General features: G+C 46.9%; 1 protein-coding gene across 1 annotated transcript in view; it reads right to left on the bottom strand.

Moving 5' to 3' along the window:
- The window catches only part of LOC119169180 (tyrosine-protein phosphatase non-receptor type 7), a 165,887-nt gene that overhangs the window by 35,262 nt on the left and 112,708 nt on the right, over positions 1–17,917 (bottom strand). Inside the window, exon 10 of the mRNA XM_075886283.1 lies at positions 8,855–8,968. Within this exon, the coding sequence (XP_075742398.1) occupies positions 8,855–8,968 (114 nt within the window). The remainder of the gene's footprint in view (positions 1–8,854; positions 8,969–17,917) is intronic.

Below are 17,917 nucleotides of genomic sequence, written 5' to 3'. Positions count from 1 at the left end.
TTTTCGCCAGTGTTAGGAGTATTTAGGGTCAATCCGGTTAATTTACAGTAGCAAAAGGAAACAGTGCCGTGATTTTACAAGGCCCGTTTGGTGCCATACATGCTATGAGAACCTGTAAATGCACAAATCGCAAATTTGTTAGGCAATGGCGTATTAACACGGGTCGCTAGCCTTTCTTGACAACACGGGTCGCTAACACGGGTCGCTAGCCTTTCTTGACAATTGGAACCCCGAGTGGGGTTCCAATTGTCAAGAAAGACTGCCCCACCCACTTTAAAATGACAGTAAACACAGCATGTCACACCAAGCAATATCCTCTGCCAAAGGTAAGGGATATACATATTTGCGAAGTTAAGGAGGGACGAGGGTCTTAAAGAAAACTTTTTTTTTATTTATAATCCTACTGTCATAAAAATTAGCATGTATGTGTGCCATTGAATGGATATTTAAAATCTGCAAATAGATTTTAAATATCTCATCTAGAAAAAAGTAATGACAAATTTCTACATTATAATTAGGTAATTTCTTACGGGTCATTCTGGTAAGTCACAATAAAAAATATTAGTTTTCAAAACTACGTGTTTCCTCTAAAAGGCTCATCCCCCAGGTTCAAGCAAACTAAAAGTCAAAACGGTTATTTCTTTGATCAGAAATAATTTTTAAACTTAGAAGGTAAAAATGAACTTCCAGTAACTAGGTGGTATTTGTCATATATTTACATTATTATTAAGGTTGAGAGAAAAAAAACAATTTTAGTCTGTAGTTCAAGTGCTGCTGAAAAGAATGGTACCAAGTTCGTTCAGTTATCTTCACAGAAACTTGCTCAAAACTTTCGTATGGCACATTCACTTCCCAAAAATGATGATGCCAACAAAATTATGCTTTCAGTTTTAAAAACATTTATGATTTCACATATTAAGCTTTTAACAAAAAGAAATGGTATTTTGCCATAACAGAAAATTTTTCCAAAACGCACTTTTGACTATATACCCCTCAAATTGCAATTTTTGAAAGACAGCACTTTTTAAAATTTTGTGCTATTTTAAGACCCTCATCCCCCCTTATTAAGCGAAGGTGAAATATACAATACAACTGACTTGAAGGACGTGTACAATCATGAAATGATGCGACAAAGATGCTGTTGGTGGTAAACACGAGAAAAGAGTTGGATTGCTTTAATCGGCTACTGTTTGGGGTCGCATCTGCACCAGTGGTTTTTTAGAAGAGAATGAAAACGATACTGAACGGTCTACCAGGTGTACAAGTATACTTGGACCATGTGGTGGGTTGCCAAAACAATAGAAAATTGTGACACGTTGCATAAGGTGTTCCAGCGGTTAAGAGAAGCTGGCGTGAAGCTTCACCCGCTTAAATACAGATGTCGTCAGCCGGAGATGGAGTTCCTTGGTCCCTGCATCAGTCCAAGTAGCTTCAGGCCAAATAATGAAAACGTCGATGCTCTCTATGAATCCCTCGACCTACTTGAGTGACAGAACTGCATGCATTACTAGGCATGGTCACGCATTACAATGCATTTCCGGGCAGCTTGGCTACAGTACTTGCGCTGTTATATGAGGTGTTAAGGGGGGACGCGGCACTTCGGGACCGAAAATCAGCCAAAAAATCGAGTTTTCGCGGACCTTCTTTTCGCGTTCCCGACATCATTGCGCACCTATTTACAAAATTTCATAGCCGAATATTATCAACTTTTATCGTTATTCAACTTTAAAAAAGCGAAAACGGGCGTCCTGCCCTTTAAATTGAGGGCGAATAGCGCAGGTTTCGGCTCTTAGATACGCGGGAACTACGCGCTCGATCGGCGCCATTTTGGTCTTGTTTGAAAGAACGCGTTTTCAGCTGTTTTTTTTATTCAGTAAGCAACATTGAGCATTTCCCCGGCTCGAAAAACGGGGCCTCAAAGACGAAGAGCCGCGCTCACTGCCATTGGCTAAACGGTGCACGTGACTGAAATGGCGCTTTCCGGTTGGCTAGAAGCTCGCGGCTTGCGCCTGCATGCGCGACCCGACGCCATTTTGAAAGGGTTACCGCTGTGACGCCTCGAAATCGGCAGAGCACTCTGAAGCTTCTGATCGTATCGCCATGCCTGGAAACGCAAAAAAGTATCGGACCGTGCACGCATTTGGTCGCAGGAAACGCAAAGGTCGTGGGAGAAAGTCTACGAAGTCATCAGAGCCCTTGGTTGACTCCGACGAACGATGTGTCGACGCTCCGCGGCCGTTCAGCGATGGTGCGACCGAGCGCGTTGCCTCCGACGACGATGACAGTGAAGCGAACTCCGGACGACTACGAATCGACGCCAAGGTGGTGACAAACGCCGAAGTTGAAGAAAATCATGCCCAGGAGAAAGCGACGCTCGACCGGCTTTCATCGGCGCCAGCAACTGCACGGAAAATTGACTTTTTAACCGCGAGTTGTAGCGAGGCAACCGCACAGGACTCGGACCACGCTGCTCCTTATCTGCTTATGCATCTAGATATCCTAAACGCGATAATGGGTGCCTTGTGTTGCAAAGCCTGCCACGGACCGGCTACGATCGTCAGAGGAGATCGGGACTACGGACTTGCCGTAAAAGTGCTAGTGCAGTGTGAAAGGTGCGGCGAGATCTCGAATGAATGGACTTCGCCCCGCGCGAACGGCACGAAAACGTGCAATCCGTTTGAAGTAAATCTTCTCGCTTCGAGGGCGATGGTGGCTACCGGCAACGGCCAAACGAAAATGAACGATATTTTCGCAACAATGGGCATCTCACACCGCGGTATGCACCACAAGACGTTTCAGCGGCATTTGAAGAACACGCTGGCACCCGCTGCAACGCGAGCGGCTGAGTCCGCTATGAGCGAATGTGCGGAAAAGGTTAGAACAATTTATGATGACTTGTGCTTCGGCCACCGGGGCAATATTGCCGTTAGCTACGACGGCACGTGGAAGACGCGAGGCCATTCTTCCCACATCGGCGTGGGCACAGTTATCGAATTATTTAGTGGCTACGTGTTGGACTACGTCGTTCTTTCCAACTTTTGCCTAGGCTGCGAGGTGGGCCCAAAGCCTAGTAGTGAGGGCTATCAAGAATGGAAGGCTAACCACAAATGCCAAAAAAATACGAACAGCAAAGCGGGGCAAATGGAAGTGGAGGCGGCTCTAATTCTATTTCAGAGGTCGCTTGAACGCCATGGCCTGCGCTACACAACTATGCTGTCTGATGGAGACTCTAGGACATTTTGCGCCATACAAGACGCCAAGGTGTATGGTTACATTGACGTGCAAAAGGAAGACTGTATTAATCATGTACAGAAACGGATGGGCACCGCATTGAGAAACCTGGTGCAGAAACAAAAGTGCGATGGGAAAAGAGGCCTTGGTGGGAAAGGCAGGCTCACAGGTGAGCTGATCACCAAGCTGAGCACATATTATGGCCGGGCTCTGAAATCACATGAAGGTGACGTGGGCGAGATGCAAAAGGCTGTGATGGCCACATACCGCCACGTCACCTCCACTGATGAATGCTCGGACCACAGTCTGTGCCCAGCTGGTGAAACTTCATGGTGTCGGCACAATGCCGCAAAAGCAAAGGGTGAGCCCGACCCCAGGCATGCCTACAATCTACCGAAAGACGTGGCAGAGGCATTACTACCGGTTTATACCCGGCTTTCGGAAAGAGCCCTGCTTCAGAGGTGCGAACGCGGCAAAACGCAGAACTCCAACGAGAGCCTACATTCGGTAATCTGGAGTTTGGCCCCCAAGGAGCACCATGCGTCCCTGTTCGCTGTTGAAGCAGCTGTTGCAGAAGCAGTGCTGCGCTTCAACACGGGCAATTTGAATTCTGCAAACGGCAATCTTAGGTGAAATGGACATGAATGCGACAAGTACTGGTGCCAGGAGAGCGAGAGAAAAAGACCACCGTCGCAGCATTGTCTCCAACAAGAAAAGAACAGCCTCATTGGAACTCCGGAAGCTAGTGAAGAGGAGGCATGAGCACAGAATGCATTCATACTATGCTTCTGGTGCGTTTTGAGGTTGTCTTGTTGCATCTTCTGCAATAAAAATGTGTGCCCACGTTTTTTCTCGATTTCTCAAAACGACAATTTTCATGTGCTTCCCATTATGCCGGAGCAATATCTCTTGTTCTATCTGGGTTATCATTACGATTTCTTTTTTGTTTCGAAGATAAATGCAGGGGATGTGTCGTAAAGTAAGTTTTATTGTAATAATTTTTGGAGAAAATTCTCTAAATGGATCTTTTGTTTCAAGTGTAGATGGGGAAATTTTTCATGTCATATTCAACATCCCACAACTTTGCTTCGAAATAGCCCAGAACAATGATTTATACTTTATTGCACACTGTGAACATACCCAATTGGTTCTATAGGTTGCACATCAATATCCAAGTTACAGTTAATTAGCTAATTAGGCCTTAATTGAAAAAGTCGCAGTTCATTATATCTTTAAAACTAATTGTCACAGCAAAAAAAGAATTAGATTTTTGAAATTAGCAGTAAAATCTACATAGGCTCTCGAAATTTGACTGAGGTACTCGCAAAAATAAAAGAGTTTTTGGAAGGTGTAGCATCCCCCCTTAAGAAATAGCACGCCTAGGCAATGGGAAGCTATGTGAAAAGATCCATTTAAACCAGAGAGACCGTTAATGAAAAAGGTGCAGGTTTCGACCCAATATGACCCAGCCAAACCACATATCTTGGAAACTGACGCATGCTCGTGTGGTATCGGAGCAGTCTTGTACCTCAAAGTGGATGGCGTAAACTAACCGAACGGGTTGCGATATTGCATACTCTCTTCAGCCAAGCAAAATTATGCCCAGATTGAGCGAGAAGCCTTAGCGCTGGTATTCGGTTTGAAGAAGTTCTGCGAGTAGTTGCTGGGAAACAAATTTACATTGATCACAGAGCATAAACCGCTGCTGCACATTTTTAGTCCCGATTAGCTAATACCACCTTTGGCAGCAGCAAGAATACAATGCTGGGCTCTTTTACTCGGTGGCTACAAATACTCCATTCACTACAAACCAGGAAAAGACGGGATTGTGGCTGACGCTTTGAGCCGTCTTGTTGTTCAAATGCCACATGATGACAAAACAGTGAAGGCAATGTTGAAAGACGAACGAGAGTATGTACTGCTTACAGACCATCTAGACACCGGGCACACCCGGCTGTTGTCGCGCAATTGGCCGAACTGACAACAAATGCTCAGGCCTGTCAAGCATTATGTTTCGCCAAATTATGTTCGCCAAATTATGGGAGATAATGGCATTGTACAGCTGCAATATCTGCCATATCATCTACAATACAGTAGGCTGGCAGAGAGGGCTGTACAAACTGTAAAACAAGGGTTGCGAAAGAACGTGCATGGGACCCTAGAAAGGCTCCTGGCCCGCTGGCTACTGCGCTATCAGTGCACCCTACTTCGAAACGGAAAGGCACCAATTTATGGTTCTTTGTCTTGAACCCTGTTCACTGTTGGACGATGTTGTGTCACGACCTTTTTCTTGTTGCATGTGCACCTCCCGGCATACATTTGGCTGAAGAACCCGTATGGTGTAAGAACTATGATGCAGGTGCCAGCTGGAGACCTGCAGTGGTACAGACTACCAGGGTAGCCCGGTCAAGACTGAAGATGGGGAACAGTGTGAGCGTTTAGAAGGTACCACTTGGAGGGGCATGCATTGATGTTTTCTGATGGGAAAGGGGCCGACGAAAAAGAAGCGCTGGCACTGCAAGTGGGGAGCTCTCCTAGTTCCAGCCCCGTTCTCGTGCACATCGCAGAGCATGAGACAGGACCTGCTGGAGTCCCGCAAGATCATGACCTCTGTGCTGTCAATACAGGGCTCCCAGCAAATCCAAATCTACCAGCCATTGTAAGGTGCCAGACCATTTTTAGATCTCCCCCTTAAGGGGAGATGCGGGTCGAAAAATGCGAGTTTTTTTCAAAATTATCAATTTTTTTATTTTTGCCTGTTTTGATAAGACCTCTACTGTTATGAAAAAAATAATACAGGTCGAGTCCTTACTGGAAATGCTTTAAAATTGCATCTAAAGAGCACAAGGTGCCTGTTAAAAGGTCGAAAGTGTGCAGTCTTCGAGCACCTTGCCGCCGATAATGCGCCGCCGCTCGCCATTGTTGATCGCATGAGTCGAAGAGTCGAGCCTCACTCTTCAAATAACAACAGTTTCTTTCGCTGTTGCAGCGCAAGAAATAGTAAAAAGAAGCACTCTTCTGCGCGTTTTTCGAGCGCCGCGACTGGCTTATCACATGGTACGAATCGGGGACCGCCATTAGCCGCTTCGCGCCTGTATGTGCTGTGAAACCTATTTGCGGGGTCCATGTCTCGTCATGCAGCGCAGCTGAACAATGCTTTTCTCGTGTAAATATCTTCGTTATGAATGAAAAAAAGACATTGCTCGCAAGTGAAAGCCGTTGCGCGGCGTGCTCTGTAGGAATAGGCTACGAGCAGCTGGTCCGATTTGTGGCCGTTGTTGGCTTGCAACAGCCAATGCATCAAAAGTCGTTCACACCCGTCAGCCGGAAAGTTGGTGATGCGGCAATGGATGACGTCAGTGCCAATCTTGAGAGGTCGAAAGCGCTCGCAGTGAGAGAACTTGGCAGGGACGACATTGCCATTATGTACGACGGTATGTGGCACAAACATGGCTGCAAAATGGCATGACACTGAACTTAGTTTCGATTTCGCAGTCTTGACAAACTTCTTCCTGGCTTGCAGTTGGCACAAGGCTCTGCCAGATGGAGCGGAAGTTTGGCAAGTGTTTCATGGCCCTATCTGTGAGCGAAATTCTGTGAGGAGTTGGCTCAAAAAAGCCGAGAGGGACAAACTCATGACGCTGGCGTATTTTAGTCACAGTGGCCCCTACAAGAAGGATTGTTCTTTTTAGTGTGCAAATTTTATCTGATTTAATGATACCTTTCAAAAATAAAAACTCAATTTTAACTTTAAAACTCGTTTTTCTCAAAACACAAATTTTGCCATTTTTTCCAAAGTGCCCCTCCTTTTTCGGGCACTTCTAGTGCTGAGATCTGCATAAAATTTTGCCCACATTATTTCTAACGTATGACAAATGCAATTATCTAGTTTAACTTTCAATATTTTATTGTAAAATAAAAAAATTGTATGTGTACCTTCACTAGAGTAGGTAAAATATGGACTTTTTACGTATATTATTTTTCACGCGTATTACATATTTTGTATGTGCTTCCTAATTAGTTATTTGCACTCTACACTTTATTTGAAGCATTATGAACTATGAATGATAAAAAATTACAGAAGTTTCGGGATGGAAAGAGGGGGCAAAAGGGTTAAGGTTTTCACTTTGTCATGGTGCAGAGCTAAAGGTGTGTAACTTCCAAGAAAACTAATTATATATTTGAAATCAACATAAAGAATTCTATAAACAGCTCAAGTTTCATAGCTCTAGGATGAATATTAAAAAAAAAGTGTCATCGAGTAGCTTCTCTCCTTAAGAGAGAGGAATCGATCTGATGTCAGCAAATGCCACGAGTGCATGTGTCAATGTCTGAGTGACACATGATCTGTTGCGTTAGGCCTGGCAGTTCGTCGTAGCGGATGCCATTGTGCGCAAACCCGTCTGCAGGTATGCTTTCACCCCATCGGCGCCTGGTCAGAAGCACCACGCACGACGCTGTCCTGTAGGTGTTCCAGGCAGTTCGCTGTGGTCAGGTCCCATCAAACTCAATGAAAGTTTCGTAAAACAACCGTTTTGTTGAACAGGGTCGAACAGCGTGAAACGGCGCCACTGTTGCAGTTATCATCAAGTGAACCTCTCGACTCAACTATTGTCGCCCACGCGAGGTCGTCACAAAAGCATCGACAGTTCGAAAACGTGGGAAGATGTTGCAGTGACCATTCTCAGAAATAGAGCACCTGGACAGCCACGTTCAGGAATGTTCCGGAACACTGTAGCTGAACGCAGCCATGAACCGCTGCTAACGTTCGTGTCAGCGGCCATCTTCTCCCCAAAAGAGCTCAACTTTCCCCTTCCACCGAACTCTACCTCCTCGCCCTGCGATGTCTTGAAGGCGTGGGCCATGTGCGTCTTTGTGAGGTACGCTCGTGCTACACACTGGACATTTTCGCCCATGTTTTTATAAGCCAAGTGGTCCAATATCTGCACTCTTTCTGGTGGGTTGACCACTGAGACTTCACGTCACCTGATTCGCGGAAACAGTGGTCACCGCCTTCTTTAGACTGCTGTGCACAGGAAATGACGAGCTATAAAAGCCGAAAACATTTGTGAATAATCGCTGAATCACTGTAGAGTTCCATCTTTCTCGTCACGTAAATAAACGTACACTCTGCCTGTCAAAGACATCGTGCCCTCACTGGCCAAGATCGGCTATGCGGACGATGGCGAGGAGCCAGCTACCGTAAAGATACCTGCCGTACCTGCCATCAACCTCAATCCCTTTACATATGTCACACTGCAGTTGCCTTACGAAATAAATCTGTGTTCATTCCTGTCTGTGCGGCTCTTCCTTCAGGCTACAGCATCATTTTCAACTGTTACAACGTCCAAGAATCCACACAAAATATCAGGTAATATATTTTGTGTCAGAGCGATAAATAAATGTCGCATTATAAGCGACTCATAAACACTGATGAAATAATAAGTGATGTGCCTCAGCAATTCAAGGGCAACCTGTGAATGTGACCAAGAGTGTTTGTGTGGGTAGGAGCAGAATCCCAAAGTGCAATGGCACCACTGCCACAACAGTCAAAGATAATTAAAACACCTTTGTGCCAATTTCCTATGCCACCACGACAAAGTTCCGCAACGCAAAGACTCACCTGAAGTAGGAGCTCCCTCAGCGTGTACCCGTCACGTGCCGATGTCTGAACCACTTCCACGGTGAAGGGCCCATACACACCATGCCCTTCCGGCAGGTACTTCTCACATTTCACCTGCAGAAAGAGACAGTGATGGCCCACACAATTATGGCAAGCACACACCACAAGAAGAAAAGCCATGGAGTGGTTCGAAGAGTTTTTAGTTTTTCAAATTCACAGCATTTGTTTAGCCAACAAATATGAATGTCGATGAAGGCCTTTGGTCATTGTAAGTTGCCTACCTCATACAACTTCCGGGTATAAATGACTTTAGAAAAGGGAGATACCACGCACACTTGAGCTAACACAACAAAAAAGGGCATTTGCTAACATTTCTTAATGATTATATGGTTGGTGCCTTCTTTCTTTTCACACTACAACAGTCGAGCCCACATATAAAGGCCATAGTTAAAACGAACTTTTGCTTAATAACAAACGATATCTATGTGATCGGAGAAATATGCATTAATTCAATGTCATAAAATCGGACTTACAACAAATGTCTCTGAGGGCCCCCGATCGGTTATAGCGAATGGTGTAGGCGCTTTGGCAACCTCCCGGAACCTCCCTTTTCACTGTCGATAAGCCACCGGGGAGGTGCCCATAGATTCTTATTCTTAGACGCCAACCCTGCCTCCGCATCCATTCAACTGGCGCTATCCCCCCCTCCCCAGAGCATTTTTTGTTACGCATTCCTCCATGCTTTGTAACCCCGTTACTCTGAGCACCCCGCATCGCTGCCAGACGAGGCCTGTGTTTTCACACTGCCACAGCTCTCTCACTGCCACCGATATTTCGAAGACTGGTCGTGTCAATGGAGTGGTTGGCCGCCAACTGTACCCGACCGTCTGCCTGCACACATTCGCGCTACCCCAACGACTTGCATTATTCGCGATTCGATCCGTGTTCAAGATCTGTTCTTCAACATGCCCTCCACAGGCGTGCGAAAACATAACGAATGGCTGTTTCACGGAACATATCATGAATTATCGAAGTCGGCAGGGCAGCACAAGCACCGGCGCCACAATGCGGTTCTTTGACCTCTGCGTGCACAGACCTCTACCAAGTTTTCCCACACTTGAGTTGCATGTTTTGTGGACCTTTCAAGCAAGCTACCTGACTTGCGTTCTTCCTACGTGATCTGAATTTCAAGGTCGCCTTCCCCCCATATGCTCCCCTCTCTTCATTCTATTGCAACTCCTTGCCCACCGCTACACGACGCTAGGCACGCTGTGCTGGCAACGCTGGATGTTCTGAAACTTTGTGTGCTATGTCTATGCAGCCACAGATGACAATGTACTCCCTTTTTATTGATCAAATGCTACATAGGATCCAGTAGACGCCTTCAAAATCTATGACATCCTGGTGTTTGGTGCGGGAACATTAAGGTGGTGTTTCCACCCGTATTTTTCTTTCGCACGTTTCCTTGCTTACGACCGTCGTCTTAAACGACCTGGAACAATCGTGCATGCGCACGATTGTTCCAGGTCGGCCGATGCAAATGCGCTTGTTTCAAATCCTGCAAGCCAATAGTGTCAGTCGCTGGGTCGCGGTGTTTGAGTGAGGTAGTGCGCAGTGCTCTCATTTGTTTTTCATTGCAAGGAAAATGACGGAGCGACTGGAGCAACGCTACTGCATTAAATTTTCCCAGAAACTGGGCGACAGCTGAGTGAAAAACATTCAGAAGATCAAGACAGCTTTCAGTGACAACGCTATGAGCCACACACAGATTAAGGAGTGGTGCTACCGGTTTAAAGATAGCTGCATACAGGTGGAGAGCGAGCCACGCTTCGGTTGGCCATCAACATGCCGAAATGACCAGGTCACTCCTGAAGTGAATGCTGTGGTGATACAGGACCGTCATGTGACTATCCGAGAAATTGCGGAAGAAGTGGGAATCTGCACTTTGCGCATTCCATTATGACTGAAGATTTAACCATGAGGGTAGTTGCGGCGAAATTCATGCCAATACTGTTCGTGGTGGAGCAAAAGCAACTTTGTGTTGAAGTCTCACGCAACATGCTGGATTTCACAAGCCGCGAGCTTAACTTCATGACCACCATCATCACTGGTGATGAGTCTTGGGTGTACAGGTACGACCCTGAAATCAAATCCCAGTCGTCACAGCAGAAGCATTCCACATCACCAAGACCAAAGAAGGCCTGCCAAGTGCGCAGCAATGTCAAAGTGATGCTAAGTGCTTTATTTGACTCCCGCGGTGTGGTACACCACGAGTACGCACTACAGGGTCAAACAATCACCCAAGAGTATACAGGGATGTCCTCCGCCGCCTTCATGACACTGTGTGGCGCAAGAGACCTGAGTTGCGGTCAACAGGAAACTGGCGCATCCATTAATACAGTGCTCCTGCATATTCCTCCCACTTGATTTGGACTTTTTTAGCAAAAAGTCAGACACCTGTAGTTCAACAGGCTCCGTAGTCTCCTGACATGGCCCCTGCGACTTCTGGCTGTTTCCCACAGAAGAGGACAATTAAAGGAGACCAATTTCTGACAAGGGAGGACATTATGGCTGCAACAACTATACCCCATTCCGAAAGAGGCCTTCTCAGAATGCTTCCAACATTGGCAGCCCCACTGGGAGAAGTGTGTGGAGTCCCAAGGGGACTACTTTGAGAGGAATAAGGTTTTCAATGCTTCAATTATGTCAGTTTTTTTTTTTCTTCTACCGAAGGTTGGATACTTTTCTAACAGACCTCGTACATCGAATGAGAGCAGAGTGAAATAAGAGTGGATGTGCTAAGCCCATTTGGACAGGAGTTGTGGTATTTAGAACATTTGCGACTCAAATTTCAGCTTGTCTGGAACTCGCTCATATATGTTCAACTTGCTACTGTTGTTCCAACAACTTAGACATCCACTCTTGTTCTCTAGCATTAAGCACCCAGTTCAGGTCACTCTGATGCGCTTATTTACTACGTAATTCTCTCTGGCCAGGAAACCTTTTGCTCCCAGAAAAGGATACTGTAAAAGCCGACGTATAGCCAGTTTTTTTGTTTTTTTTCTAGATTTGAAGGTATGAAATTTCTGCTCTGTACTATATCCGGGTCCCAAGAATTTTCGGCCAGAATTCAGCTTTGGTTTCGTCATAGCGTGGTCATATCATAATCATCAGGTGCTTGTGCTCTTCTGCGCTAGATGCTAGGAAGTGTTAGCGGTGGTAGCAGGCGTTAGTCTTACAGACCCACGCACGCAACAGTGGTCAATGCCTTTGCTTCAACTTGGCGACCCTAATGACAGCAACGATTTTGCTCCTGGAGTTTTACACCATGTCAGCACTGCGCAAGCAGTACTCGGCTACTTTTAAAAGATTACTGCTGCTGTTGAAACCATTGACAATTGTGCCGTGCAACGGCAGTTTGGAGTCAACGAGCGGAGTATTCACGGTTGGCGGAAGCAGAAGGACACCCTCTTTGTTTGCAGCGGCCAGCAAAAATGTTTCCGCGGACCAAAAAATGGAGCGTTTCGTGACGTGGAACGAGAACGCACAGACTTTATGCGAGAGCAGCAAGCTGCACATCTTGCTGTTAACATCGAGTTGCTACATGCGAAGGCAAGGGAGATCACTTGAGACAAAAGCATTCAGCCAGAGGATTTCAAAGCGAGCAAGCAATGGGTGTCTCTCTTCATGCGCTGCGCTGGGTTCTCTCTACGTCAGCGTATGTCAATCTTGCAGAAGATACCAATGAGTTGCGAAAAGGACTTTGTGAAGTTTCAAAAGTATGCAATTGCGTTGCAAAAGGCTGTCCCCTTTCAGCTGGGCCAGATTGGCAGCGAGAATCAAATGCCGGTATACCTAGATATGCCCTTAGCGTTGACGGTGCATCAGAAAGGCTCCAGGCAAGTCATCATGCGATCGACTGGGAACGAAAAAATGCGGGTGACTAATCTTGTTCTGCACTGCAGACGGTTGCAAGCTACCACCTTACGTGGTGTTTAAATGAAAGACGCTGTCGAAGGGGGAGAAGTTCCCAAAACATGCCGTCGTCCGCTGTCAGGACAAGGCGTGGATGGCCAAATCGCTGGTACGTGACCGGATAAAGCCCTTGCGTTGTTGAGGGCCCAAACAACTGCTGGGGCTCGCTTCGATGCTTGTGCTCAACAGGTTACGGTGTCACCTGATTGACTCCGTAAAGCGACTGCCGCACCGAGCTCGTCAAATGACATCACAGCAGCAGCCGCTTGATGTGTGTCTTAATGAGCAATTTAAGGACGATGTCAAGCACCTGTAAGCGGAGTGGATGAGGTCCGGAGAACCAGAAGTGACCCCTGCCGCACGGCTGCAATGGGCCTCGCCAGCGATGCTGTGCTCGTGGAATAGTCGAGGCTTGGGCCTGCATTCCCAAGGCGCTCATTTGCCATGTGTTCCGAAAGTGCTACATCTCAAACGCACTTTATGGCACTGAGGATGGTGTGCTGTGGGAGAACATTTCCCACAAAGAAGCTTCGGAAGAGCGTGCATTCTACAACGAGGATGAAGTGTGTGAATAAATGCATTTCTACATTTTATTCGGGCTAGATTCGGGTGAGAACTTTTTTTTTCTCGCGTTTGCTATTCGCAAATTACACCCCGGACTATATGCGGGCTTTTATGGTATAACATGCTTGGTACATTAAAAACTACAGACTACCATATTTACTCGCATAAAAGGTGCACCCTCAATTTCATCGCCAGAAATGAGACTTTTTTTTTTATTTCCGCAAAGCTTGGGCAAATAGTGAATTCGGTGTTCAACGGGAATTGTGATTTTGGTTGAATAATTTCGAATCAAATTCGAATAATGTATATTGCCACATTCTCTCCTCATGTTTTGTTATCACCCCGTTTTACTGTCGGTAATTCTCAGCACTAACCACGGTGACACTGTTTGAGAAGCTTCGGGACGGCAGTAGACCATTTTGTTAAGATTACACCCGCTTTGAGAACAGTACAGCTTATTCTGAAACCTACGTCACAGCTAGCGATAACGCTACAATATTCGATGACAAGTGTATAAATGCCGACACGCTTTGCCGCTTGTCAGCTGATCGGCGGCCGATGCTCTGTCGCTATCCGGAGACCTGGCTGGAGACTTACGACTGAGTGCCCGCCCTGAACCACTAGGACACGGAAGAGAAGCTCCACTGCGTCTACTTTTATCTAGAAGATGCGGCAAGGACCTGGTTCGAGAACTGGGAGTCTACCTTTCAAACCTGGGAACTTTTCTGCAGCGCATTCTAGCAAACGTTCACGAGCGTCACTTGCAAAGAGAAGGCTGCTGCGTTGCTGGAGGCCCAGGAGCAGCTGCCTAATGAAAATTTCATCGTTTTCACGGAAGAAATGACCCGACTATTCCGACACGCTGTTCCGATTATTCTGACACGCTATTCCGACATGTTCAAGGAGAAGAAGGTCCGTCTGTTCATGTGAGGAGTCAAGCAAGAACTCTTCGCCAGGCTGATCAGGGACCCACCCAACGATGGTCACCGAATTCACTTCAGAAGCATCTACAATAGAGAAGACACTCAAAATGAGGACACGGCAATACAGCCGAACACGGATATATCAAATTTGAAGGGGATCACGAACTAGCTCAATAGATGAAAAAATTCGATATAAAAAAGAAATAGAGGCCCCGAGAGCTTACCTGCAGCGGATCATTACCTACAACAGGCGCATTCAAACTAATTCTGTGCATTGATTGATATGTGGAGTTTAACGTCCCAAAACCACCATATGATTATGAGAGACGCCGTAGTGGAAGGCTCCAGAAATTTTGACCACCTGGGGTTCTTTAACGTGCACCCAAATCTGAGCACACGGGCCTACAACATTTCCGCCTCCATCGGAAATGCAGCCGCCGCAGCCGGGATTCGAACCCGCGACCTGCGGGTCAGCAGCCGAGTATCTTAGCCACTAGACCACCCCGGCGGGGCCTAATTCTGTGCACATGCTGTAACAGAATAATTTTTTGCATAAAAAAAACCACTAGTCTTGACCCGCTTCTTCGTTTTTGAAATGTTGAAGAAATGCTTCTTGACACACGAGAAGTCGACAATTTAAGGAGTCCGCAGTGGCTTTGTACACCACACACGCAAAAGAGGAATGCTGCACATGTGGTGGTATGTAGGTGATGCGAGAACGGAAGCAACAAAGCACTCGCGAGGCAATGGCCACCTGCAAGAGCAACACCAAAAGGCGCTAGCCAATCTGTGGTTGGCTGATCGAATATCGCAAAACAGCAACAAAAATAAAAGAAAATATGAAAGAAGGAGGACATTGGCTCCTTCGTTCCTGCTCTACGAGCCGATGGGTACGCAAAAAAAAGCATGAGAGAGAAAAAGAAATGACAAAAAAAGCAGTTCCGCAAGTTAGACATTGTGCAATCCGAGCCCTCTCGCCCTTACCCCTTTTTTTCGAGCGTTTTGGGTTTTGGCAGACGCATGGTACCCTGCAGAGGGTTCCGGGTGCTGCAAGTGGCAAAGCGTGATTTCCAACTCGTGCGCGGAGATAGCGAGGGGGTGGGGAAGTGCTGACGCGCACTTTCCAGCTCGCGTAGCGATCTATATATTTGAAGGTGGGTAAAAATACCGTTGGATATAAATGTGCGAATTTCTATACTTTTACAAAGAAATTTCAAGGGGATAACTTGCGAGTTCGATATACTGAAAAAGTCTATATATGTGAGTTCGATATAACCGTGTTTGACTGTAAAACCGTAGCTTCTCGTCTACAAGCTAATCGACATACAAGTGCTAGGAACCGCCGACCTGCTTCAGACGATGGGAGCGATTGTGCAAGAAGAACTGCGAAAATTGCTTCCTTCAGCACAGCCTCACATGGACTCCATTACGGCCGTCGTACTCCAGGCGATCCTGCGATCGCTAGGCGTTCCTCAGCCTCCAGAGTAGCAGCTGCAAGCCATGATCTATGCCGCTGCAGCCCGCCGTCACGCCCCTCCTCCACGCTTACGCCAAGATGCCGCCCCGTGGAACTTTCGTCGTGAGACGCCACCACCCATGTCCTACTCTTCGCCTGTGGGACAGCGCAGCGTGCCGAGGAAAACCGATGTTTGGCATGCACCTGACAACCGCCCGCTCTGCTACCACTGCAGAGAGGCCGGGCACACATGCCACCGTTGCCAGTACCTACAGATGGGTGGGTCTACAAGGTTTCGACATCAAAGCACCGTGTCAACAACTGGGTGAACTACTGCATGACATCGCCGATTACCTAGCAGGCGCGCAGTCGACACCCTCGACAACCTTACCGGTAGTTCATTGTCGCCAGGCTGCTACATGTCACCCTGTCACCAGTACACCGGCCTAACTCGGGGTCATTCCTCGAGCGCCTACTTAGAAAACTAAAGGCAGCAGCCAATAGAGGTGCGGTTGCTGTACGTCGAACTGCTGAAGATCATGCACTGTCGACGACGACGCCGCGTCTAAACCTCAAGAACCCGCTGCTACGTCAACGTAATCCCAATGTCGAAACGTCAATGCCAGAAGACGACTTGATAACGCAACATCAAAGCAGCAGTACAAACCGTCATTGCCATGATCCGACGCCCCGGCCCAATTGCAACGCGAAGCAATGAACTAGCAACCTCGACGTTCTCATCGACGACCACAGCGTCACAGCTCTTGCCGACACCGGTGTTAACTATTCCGTCATCAGTAGCACATTCGCCGCGAAGTTGAAAAAAGTTAGGATCACCTGGGAAGGCCTCGAAATCTGTACAGTTGAAGGTCACCTAGTTACGCCGGCAGGATTCTGCACAGCCAGTGTCACTATTAACAGCCAGAGTCATCCCGCAGGCTTCATCGTACTTCAGGACTGCTCGAGAGATATCATCCTTGGCATGGACCTTTTAAGCCATCATGGTGCTACCATCGACCTGAGCACAAAGTCGATAACACTATCCACTGAAAACGCACTGCCGCCACACACACCGTCAGGAAAGTACGCCTGAAATGTGCTGGAAAAACAAGTTGCAATTCCTCCTCGCTCCAGCGTCAGCATTTCCATCGGCACTAATCAACAAACATGCCGATAGTTATTCACCATGTTCATAGACTGTCGCGCCGCCTATCGGAATTCACACGCTTCCTCTCAAGGATGATCAGTACGCAGATGCTCCCAACGCTCCCTTGTTCGGCGGTGCAAACCTCAGTCTGCCTCAGTGTTAACCAACGTTTTCGGATCTAAAAACGTTGGTGTTGACGGGCTAGCAAGAAACAAACACAAACCACTTTGTAAGTAGCGTGCATCAGTGAATATATCGGACCGTCCGTGACACAATAAATCTGAAATGTTCTTGCGAGATGCGAAGTTTTTGTCAAAGAAAATACGTGGCAACTCACGCTTTCGATTATATAGCCAGCGGAGTACACATATCAGCTTCGCGAGATTTTCTGCAGCCAAGTTGGATAATTAAATAGTGTTGTCTAACCTTTGCAGTTGAAACTCACCTTGTTTTGCGTGCGTACAGCATTTATCAGTGCTTTTGTAGTGCATGAATCCTATAACATTCATTGCAAGCAGAAAGTAGTGCAGGCTCACGGTTTGCGCTTCCAAACCTTAGCCTACACTGTGCCGCTTGTTCTTTATGTTCGTTGATAGATGGCAACACACTGCAAGCGATTCCTTTCTTGGCTGGTATCGGAGCCACTGTTGGAGCAAAATGTTCTCTGCATCCCCAGATAAACGTGGTGAGCGACGCCGTGTTGGGTCTGTGCAATGACGCGTTGTTGGTGCAATCGGAAGTCATTCGGCAGAGAAAATGCTTCAGATTATTTTCAGCAGTATTGTTCTAATACACCGTCTTGACGTCGAGAATTTTTCACTGGACACAGATAGTTGTCAATGCGCTGAGAGTGACAGCGATGATGAACGATCAGCTGCTAGCTCATGAGCAGCGAGTTGCACTTCCCATCCCATCGCACGTTAATGTTTTTTTTTTCATGCTCGTAAGTCCCTTTGATTGTATTCATTGTATAATATCCTTCAGCAAGCTCAAAATAA

This window comes from Rhipicephalus microplus, chromosome 2, assembly GCF_043290135.1.
Source record: "Rhipicephalus microplus isolate Deutch F79 chromosome 2, USDA_Rmic, whole genome shotgun sequence".
Lineage (NCBI taxonomy): Eukaryota > Metazoa > Arthropoda > Arachnida > Ixodida > Ixodidae > Rhipicephalus > Rhipicephalus microplus.
This window is presented reverse-complemented; position numbering and strand designations above follow the sequence as displayed.